The sequence below is a fragment of the Poecilia formosa genome, unplaced genomic scaffold (assembly GCF_000485575.1).
Source record: "Poecilia formosa unplaced genomic scaffold, Poecilia_formosa-5.1.2 Scaffold2401, whole genome shotgun sequence".
Taxonomy (NCBI): Eukaryota; Metazoa; Chordata; class Actinopteri; order Cyprinodontiformes; family Poeciliidae; genus Poecilia; species Poecilia formosa.
Genome location: NW_006802340.1, coordinates 1 through 9,267, shown reverse-complemented (window position 1 = coordinate 9,267; position 9,267 = coordinate 1). Strand labels below are relative to the sequence as shown.

At 47.2% G+C, this 9,267-nt stretch overlaps 1 protein-coding gene across 1 annotated transcript; it reads right to left on the bottom strand.

The window, feature by feature from the left end:
• Positions 1-826: 826 nt before the first annotated feature.
• Positions 827-9,092, bottom strand: ptpro (protein tyrosine phosphatase receptor type O; the record flags this gene model as incomplete). The annotated part of the gene is made up of 13 exons (XM_007545004.2): positions 827-1,332; positions 2,254-2,322; positions 3,297-3,417; positions 4,367-4,505; positions 5,281-5,414; positions 6,603-6,723; positions 6,801-6,964; positions 7,079-7,190; positions 7,269-7,462; positions 7,546-7,666; positions 7,799-7,995; positions 8,192-8,353; positions 8,495-9,092. Coding segments are annotated over 13 exons (2,220 nt in total), but the record flags the coding sequence as incomplete, so codon positions are not given.
• Between the last annotated feature and the right edge of the window lie 175 nt (positions 9,093-9,267).

Sequence of the window (9,267 nt, the reverse complement as noted above, 5' to 3'; positions counted from 1 at the left end):
TGAAAAATCTGATGTATTTGTGGGATAATCCCCTCTATTAGAGGAAATACGGTAGAAACACAGGCAGGAAGCCTGTGGCTGCAAGTTTCCATCTGTCTGCTTTTACATCATAAAACACTTTCATTTATACTAAAAAGTTGAATTTGGGAACAGATTTGTTTTTCTTTGATTTTTACAAACAGAATTTTAAATCTATACTTTCTAGCTATATTTTAGTTCATAAAAAAAGTTTAATTATCACGGTAACAAGTCGGTTAAATGTTTCATCAGAACAAAATATGAGAAAATAATTTCTTTCTTGAAGAAACGTTTTTTTCAGCCACAGGCTTCCAGATACCTTTCAGAGAAGAAGCCAAACATGAGATCACCACCATGCAGACGGCCGAACCCGAACCCATTACCTGCCTGGCACCGGCTCCATCAGGCTGGACTTTACTCTAAGCCATTCATGCTTTTACTTTGAAATGCCTCTGGATTCGCAAGAAACCAGGATCATGCATATCTACAGAGCCTGAGCTACTGAGTGACTGACGGCATGCGGCGAAGCAGAGTCAGCATCATGCTGCGGACGCCGTCGTGTCGGAGCGATCCGCCACAGTTCAGCGCGATGCTAACACTTTCCAGAGGGAGGAATGTCGACGCTGCAGAGTCTGGTGTGTCTGAACAGCCACAAAAATATCAGGATTTACATGATATTTTCAGAAAATCATGAAATACTGAGCAAACGATCCAACAGGAACGCACTGGCTCACGTCATGAAGTCGTTTCTGCTGGTCTTAAAAAAGCCAAATGAAAGAAACAATGATAAAACTTCAGGTTATTTAAACTTTTCTCTTGAAAAATCTGTTGAAAAATGGCCAAAACATCCAAATCACCAATTTATAAAGTTACAATTATATAAAAAAGTTTGTTTTTATTTGAGAAAACTGATCAGCAGAGAAAAGTAAACTCCTGCTGTTTCAATGGTTTCCATGAAGCAAAAGCAAACAGTAAAAACTTCTGGATAAATGTGTTTGAGGGCCAAGAATGCAGCCCTGATGAACACCATGGAGTTCATTTCCTCCATTCACAGATTTCTAGACGAGGCGTCAGGAAAACCCAGTTCCTGGTTCAGAGCCATGAGGGACTCCAAGAGTCTGTGGAAGAATTAACACACACCAGGCTGATCTGAGCGTCTCTGAGTTCAAACTGTGAGCGATGGACTGTGGCGGGTGAACATGCCCCAAAGTGCAGCAGGCGCTTACTTACCACGGATTAATATAAAAAGCCAAAAGATAGTCAGTCCAAAGGCAGGAAGGCAGGAGGGTAAGGAAGGCAAAGAGGCTTCTTCGCCTGAAGGTTCAAATAAACAGACACAAAAAGAGAAAATAAAGAGAACAGACACCAGAGGGCGACAGGGAGGACAAAACATGGAGCTCCATTAGTAAAGAGGCTTCAATTAGTGCAGAGTTAAAGCATTGCTGCCTCACTGAACAGCCATGACATCACCGCTGGCTCCGCCCACAACGCCCTGCCCGGGCGCCGTGACGGTTCCGATGAGCTCAGCAACGAGGGGGGGAAGGGCGTCATAAAGCAGCAGAGGCAGACTGGGAGTGAAACCGTCAACCAGAACCAGAAAACCCGAATCAGCATTACTGTGGAATAGTTCAAGTAAATGTTGGTTGGCTCTCTGGAACAGATCCAATGGGACCCATCCAGTCCTTGGCTGGTTCTGACTGAAATCACCTTCGTCCTCCTCTTCCTCACAGAAACACAGCTGCCCTTCACAATAAGAGCACGACACGCTGATGAAATGTTTAGTGATGGTGTTCTGCCTTCACTGACTGCCTTTCAGCTCTTATATTAACCATCAGAACCAGAACCAGAACCTTCAGCCACAGCACCGACTCAGAGGCTTTTATTTTGAAAAGATAACTAATGGACTGCTCTCATTTCTGTTTTTAGGTATTTGAAAGAACAACTGGCTCTTAAAGCTGCAGATTAGACCCGAGCCTTCATCTTCAACAAACAGCATCTATCATCATCATCATCATCATCATTATCGTCGCCTTCGTCGTCTTAAAGGGCTACACACAACATTAAAGCTGCAGGTGCAAGTTCACATCCTAATCTGCCTCATCAATCTGTCCCTCCACTGGGCTGTTTCCTGTTGGGTGTGTGCAGCTGTGAAATGAGGAAGTGATGCTGCGGCGGCCCGTCGCCAACGGCAACCCAACCGCCTGCAGCAGCAGCAGAAGAAGAAGAGAAGCGTACCAGTTGTAGGGAAGCTTCCCGTCTCGGTCAAACGAGGCGAAGTTAACGAAGGTCTCGGCGCTGCAGTTCCTGCAACACGAAGCGACGGGATCAGACAGGAAGTCACGGAAAAACAGGAAGTCAGCAGGAAGTGAAGAATAACGGAAAATCAGCTTCTATGTGCTCAATTCAAACCACGTTACGCAACACAATTATTTTCACTTCATTTTATTTTTTCACTAAATAAGGAAGTTAAAAAATGACATGAAACAAAAGACAAAAAAATAAAAACCCAGAGCGACCAAAACAGAAACTAAAATAAAATATAAAACACCAAAAATAAAACTATAAATACAGAAACAAAATCTTTACTAACCCAAAGAGACTTAAATCTACACCCAAGTAAAAAAAAGTAGAAATAAAGAAAAATCACAACAAATGATAGCAAAATCCGACAGAAATTAAAAGTATTTAATTAAGTCATCCCGGTTTTTTATTTAATTTAATTTAATTTATTAATAATCAGGACTAAAAACTTCCAGTGGCTTTCTAATAAAATGCAGAATTGGCCACAAACATTTAATAAAGTTGGAAAAATAAAGCAGAAATGAGCCAAATTCACACAAGAACAAATCTAGAAAAAGATGAAAATGTTCAGTTATGCTTTGCTGTTCATGTTTTAAATCTGACAAACCCGGAAAAGGTTTTGGTTTTAAATCTACAATCATTTCTGCTTTATACAGAAATTCAACAGCTTAATTAAAATATTGCGTTAATAGTTGATTTAGTAGACAAAAATAAAAGTTTTTGTTGTAATTATTAAAAGGGAAAATTCTAGCAGAAGCTCCCTTCCAGTTTAGACACCAGATGGACATCAGATTATTATTATTATAATAATTATTATTATTTTTATAATTATTATTGTCATTCTGTTGATGTTGTTGGTATTTTAATAAATCCTGTTTTCTGAACATTTCAACATTTAGGATTAGGGTTCAGATGCTCTCAGGACGAACAGGTCTGCCTCCTGTTGCCATGGTGACGGAGCTGATGCGGAGGCTCACCTGGTCATCTCCAAGTGTTTCTTGCGGAGGACGAGCAGGAAGAGGACGAGAAGGCTGATGAGCAGGAGGCTCAGCACGGCCAACGCCGAGATGGCCGCCACGCTCGGGTTCATCTCTTTGGCTGCAGACGCGCGCGCGCGCGCGCACACACACACACACACACACACACACACACACACACACACAGAGTTACATTATCAGAAGGCGGAGCCTACACTGCTCTTCCTGTTCAACACCTTCACGATAAAAGCCTCCTGCTGGCTTTAATGAGGCGAATTTAAACAAATGCAGGAATAATTCTCAGTGAGATCATCAGGCCCATGAATCACACAGGAAGTCCAGCAGGAAGTGGATTTAATGTCAGGGAAGACATGGTCATCAGTTATTTAAATTCTAGTTCCGCAAACTGAAGATGACAGGAAGTCTTTATTTATAACTTCCTGTTTGAATCTAATTCCCTTAAAGATATTTCAGTTTAGAAGTGTTGGTTAATCTGCAGCAGGTCGATGAAACTCATCTCAACATGATCAGGAAAAAAAAACTAAAATCGACTTGAATTCATTTAATTAAAATAGAAGTTGGTCTTAAAAATGTTTACCATTTTCTGGTGGCAGCACCGTTTCATCTCTTGTAGTTTATTTTTCTAGCAGGATTTTTGTTTAAGGCAAATGCATACATCTCAAGGCGGCTGATGCTAATGCTAACTAGCTGCTAATATACTCTAGCTAGCTTGTTTTTTAGGGTAAAAGTACATTTATCATCAGTTGCTGGGCGATGTTTGTCTTACGAAGTCAACCTGCATTCACTGTGTGGAGCGAAGCTCAGCAACTTTACTCTATTAAACATGTTTTAATAATGCAGGTCTTAAATCTCATTCGTTTTGGTCTTAAAAAGCCTTAAGTTTGAGTTGGTGAAACCTGCAGGAGCCAGAACCTCTGAGACCAGAACCGCTTCAGTGAGACTGCATTCAGAGGAAAGCAGAATAAAAAGCCCACCACACCTTTCAGATTTTTACACTACTTGTGTTGATCTGGTTAAAACATGTTTAAGGTCTCCACAGTGCCCCCAACCTGCAGTGGTGACGGTGATGCGGGCCGGCCGGCTGGCTGAGCTGTAGCTGAAGCTCGTCACGCTGCAGTTGTAGCTGGACGACGGAACCAGACCTGAAACGGTCAGAACCTGAGCGGTGGAGGTGATGGGCTCTCCGGCCTGCAGGGGGAGCCACACGTCAGAACAGAACCACAACCCGTTGGTCTGAGCATGCTCAGTGTGAGCCTTCTGACTGAACTTGGGCAAATGGTTCTGATCCAGAGAGCCTGACTGGTCAGAACCAGAACCACAGAGATCCTCCTGACAACTGATCCAGGTTCTGCTCAGATCCATCCAGTTCACCAGGAAGTTCTGGAGAACCTTCAGCTTCTGGACCAGAATCGGGTCAGGCAGCAGAACCAGGACAGGCAGTTGCACTGTGGTCCATCATCTGGTTCCAGAACACATCAAAAACTCTTGGAGGGAATTTCAGAACCAGAACCAGGGCCTGAGGATTACTGTGGTCCAGATTATTATTCTGGACCAGATGGGCCGAGGTCAAACGGTTCCGGATCAGATGAGCATCAGAACTTTTTATTAAATTCTGATGGAAACAGGAATAACTAAAAATCCAGTTTTTAGTCAGATTTATTTAAAACAGTAAATAAATCTGACAGAATACATTCAGTGAAAAAATTTTAACCATAAAAAAGAAGAAAACTAAAAAAAAATTACATGTGATAGAAATTGGTTCGGATCAGAACTAGATTTGTGGTTCTGTGGGGAAACTTGATGATAAATAAAGAAAATCAGAAAAAACAAAAAAATATTGACGATAAAATCTCTTCCCCGTTTTAACACTCAGCTTCTCTTTCTGCTGGTTCTGGCTCTGGGTCCGCTCGGCAGCAGAACCCCTCCCAGTCCTGAACCCAGATCCAGTGTGAGGCGGGCTTACCTTCAGCTCCTTGCTGGCCCAGTTGGGTCGGCACAGAACCTGGTAGTAGTCCACCACGCCGTCCTCGCTCCACAGCAGCGTGATGGACGAGTGCGTAGCGTTGACGGCGAGCAACAGGCGGGGAGGGGCCGGTTCTGCGGGACAAAAACTCCATCAGCTGGGTTGAACCGGGCTGAACCGGACCGCCGCCACTTCCTCTGAGCGGCGCCACTTAAAGACGGCAGAAGAGGAAGTGGACCCGGCCAGTTTCTGTTTCACTTTCACAGACAAGTCCGAATGCGCAGCGCTGGACGGGCAGAATCCAGCAGAACCTCTGAGCTAAAAAACTGAAACTAAAACATTTCATCCTGAGCCAGAGATGACCTACTTCCCGTTTGGTTATTGGAGGGGAGCAGCAGAACCAGAACCACTTCCTCGACCTGCAGAACCCATCTGGATGGACGAAGCCACGCCCACAACCTCTACCTGTAGCTGTCACACATGGCGGTGGCAGCACCATGCTGTGGGCTGAAATGTGAAGCAGCACCAACAACTGGAAGGAGACATTTGGGCTCTTCAGCCAATCACAATGGGTGTGGTCCAGATCCTGCTCACTGATTGGTTGAGGCAGTGTATGTATAATTCTGGCCCTCCATGTATCAGAGGAAATCCTGAATAAAGTTATGAATGAATGACAGGTGGGAGTTGCCATCTGTAGGTCCACTGCTGCTTGTTTTGGGCAGGTCATGGAGTTCTCTGGCGCCCCTAGTGGCAGAAAGGAGAACTACAACAACAAACCTGCCTCAGATCAAAGGTTCACATTTATTCCTGATTTCATGTTTTTAACATTTCTTCAGAAAAAAGTTCAAATGATCAGATTTAGGATTTCCTGAAATAAAACGTTAGATTTATGGCGACATTGTTCTCCATCAGGCTGAGTCTTTAACATTTTTAATAAATTACTAAAACTAACAAGGAATTTCTAATTTAATTATTTTTTAAATTGTAAAATAAAAAATGTTTGAATTTAAGTTGGAAGTCATCATTATTAATTTTTATAGATAAAATTAATAAAACTATTTTATATAAAAATATTAAATAATTACTAAATAAAATATTCCAATCTTTTGTTTAAATGGTTTGAAGTTTAATGTGCAACAATAATTAACATCCATAAAATTTTAATTAAACAATGTTAGTTTTACTTAGAACTTTATTATGAATTAATTTTATTTCTTGTGATCAACGTTTATTCCTGCCATCCGGATCCGTTCTGAGGATCCGGACCTGGCCGGCAGAATCAAGCCTTCTGCAATGTGTGTGTGTTCTGATCCGGTTCTGACCCAGTTTGATGATGCTGGGAACAGACGTGTTCCTGCTGCGCTCCGTGCACGCTGTCACCGTCAGGTTGTAGATGTCTCCCGGCGGCAGCGGCAGGCTGGCCTGCATGGCGTTCCGGGTCACCTGGGGAACAGTACCAACTCAGACGGACGCTACGGATGTCCAAGCCGCCCAGTCAGAACCAGAACCGGGTTCCTTACGTCTACTGAGTATCTCCTCTGTGGCCCCTTCTTGCCCACAGCCTCCACCTGCCAGTGCAGCATCCTGGAGTGGCTCAGGTCGATGAAGAGCTCGCCGTAGGTCCACCGGACCACCAGAACCCCCTGGGAGTAATCCACCAACGAGATGTGGGGCGCCTCCGGAGCTGGGAACAGGCCTGGTTAGACAGAACCTCCAACTGGACCAGAACAGTGATTCTGGATCCAACAGCTGGTTCAAGACCCGGTAACTGGTTCCGGTAACCGGTTCTGGTCCATACCTGTCACGAAGCTGACCGTAGAGCTGTCGCAGCAGGTGAGCGGCGGGTCGCCCCAGGTTACCATGGAAACCCTGAAGTTGTAGTACCAGGCGGGCAGCAGGTCGGTCACTCTCTGGGGACAAACAGAACCAGAACTGGATCAGCAGCCGCCAGCAGCACTAAGTGCCGACCATCCGGAGACGGCGGTTACCACGGTAGCGATGACGGAGGCGGTGGCAGCAATCTCGTAGTAGGTGGTCCACTCGGACGCCAACGTGACGGGGTTGAAGAAGAACGTCTGCAGGATGTACTTCCTGAAGGCCACATGGTACGGCCGCTGCCAGCTGAGGACCACCGCCGTGGGGCCCAGCGGGTACACCGCCAGCTCCCGCACACCTGTGGGCTCTGAGCCAAACACACTTGGTCAGTCAGCAAGGACACAGAAAACAGCCTGACTCCGCCCAACAGGAAGTAGGAGGGAAACTCACCGATGTCAATGATGACTGGTTCGGACGGCGGGCTGGTCAGAGGGCCGTTGGTGTGGTAGACGACCACGCGGTATTGGGCGCCGGGTGTCAGGTTGCTGATGATGTCACTGGTCGAGTTCTCCTGTGAAAACAGAAAAGTTCAGTAACTCTGAGCCCAAGGCCGACAAGCTTCAGGAGAGACTGGGGTAAGGAAACAACGGCAACCAGACGAGGCAGTTCTGTGTGTCTGTTTGGCCCGGCGGGCCGGCGGTACCTCGCTGCAGTAGGTGTTCTCCATCCTCTGGCTCAGGCTGGGCTTCAGGCAGGTGGTGGACACCACCGACACCAGGCTGCCGTTGTGGCTCTGAGGGGACGGAGCCCAGGAAACGGCGGCGGTGCTGGAGTCCAGCAGCCTGACGCTGACGCCCTGAGGACGCTCACGCAGCTCCTCCAACAGCTCGCCGCTGGGACCTGGATGGATTCACACGGACCCATCAGGACCAGAACCACAGTAGATCCAAACAGAACCTTTAACACCCTGAACAAATCAATGACGATCCAGGAGGATCGCTCAGAGTTAACGCGTCTGCTGAAAGTTGTGAAAATGAAACAAAAAGGTTTAAGCAGCCATATTGTTTCCGAACCTGCCGGTTCTCCAGAGACTCACTGAGGTAGAAGGTGAAGCCGGTGTCGGCGCTGCTCTCCCGGGCCTCACAGTCTCCAGACGAACTCAGTGTAGTGACCTGGACTCGGTATGTTCCTGGCTCTGTCAGCTCTGTGAAGAACTCGTGCGTGTTCTCGTCCACAGTCGCCATCTCTGTGGAGTTCCCTACAGACAAGACCAGTAGGTCAGAGACTGGAAACTGGAAGAACTGGTTCATCACAGATCTCACGTGTCGGGCGGGTCAGAGAACCCGTCACTCAGGAGACGGACCGCTCCACCATGTGACCGGACCCTACTGCTGCTCACCGTCTCTGTAGATGTAGACGTTGAAGCCGTCATAGGAGGTTGGAGGTCGTGGGGGCAGCCAGCGAAGCTCCAGCAGGACGGGGGGCAGCCTGGTGGGCAGAACTGGAACCTCGGCTGGCACCGCCATGGCCGACCCCGGCTCGTTGGAGTCCTCGTACTCCGACACCAAGGCGTTGACGAACTCCTCATCTTTGTCAGCGGGCGAGATCTCCGTGGGGTCCAGCCAGTAGCTCTGAGGCTCCGCCTCCTCCAAGCGGCTGCCGTTGCTAATGGCGACACTCTCCGTCACGTTCTGAGTTGCATTGAAGGAAACCCGAGGAGTCGCTTCCTCCTCTTCGAAGACGACGTCCTCCTCAGGCTGTGTCTCGGCCTCCTCCATCAGTGGGACATCCCGCGCCCGGCGGGCCGACCGCCGGCCGGCTGCCACCTCACGCCCCCCCGCTGTGGCCTGGCGGCTCAGGGACAGCACCCTGTGGGAGACGTTGAGGGGCGGGAAGGGCACTGGGGGAGAGAGAAGATCTGAGAATCTACTGACATCATCACCATCATCATCATCATCATCATCATCATCATCACAGAGCAACAGCACAGCCTGGAATCACAGATGGACGCTGATAAACTGTTTAAAAACAGCCTGGAAACAGCCTGGTGGTCTGGAACGTGCAATCGCCGTCTTCTCAAATCTCCTTCTCTTGTTTCCCCTGAACGTTTCCATCAGGGCTGCATCCGCCTGCAGGAGTGAAGCATCTCACCTCTCATCAGGATCTTTGTTC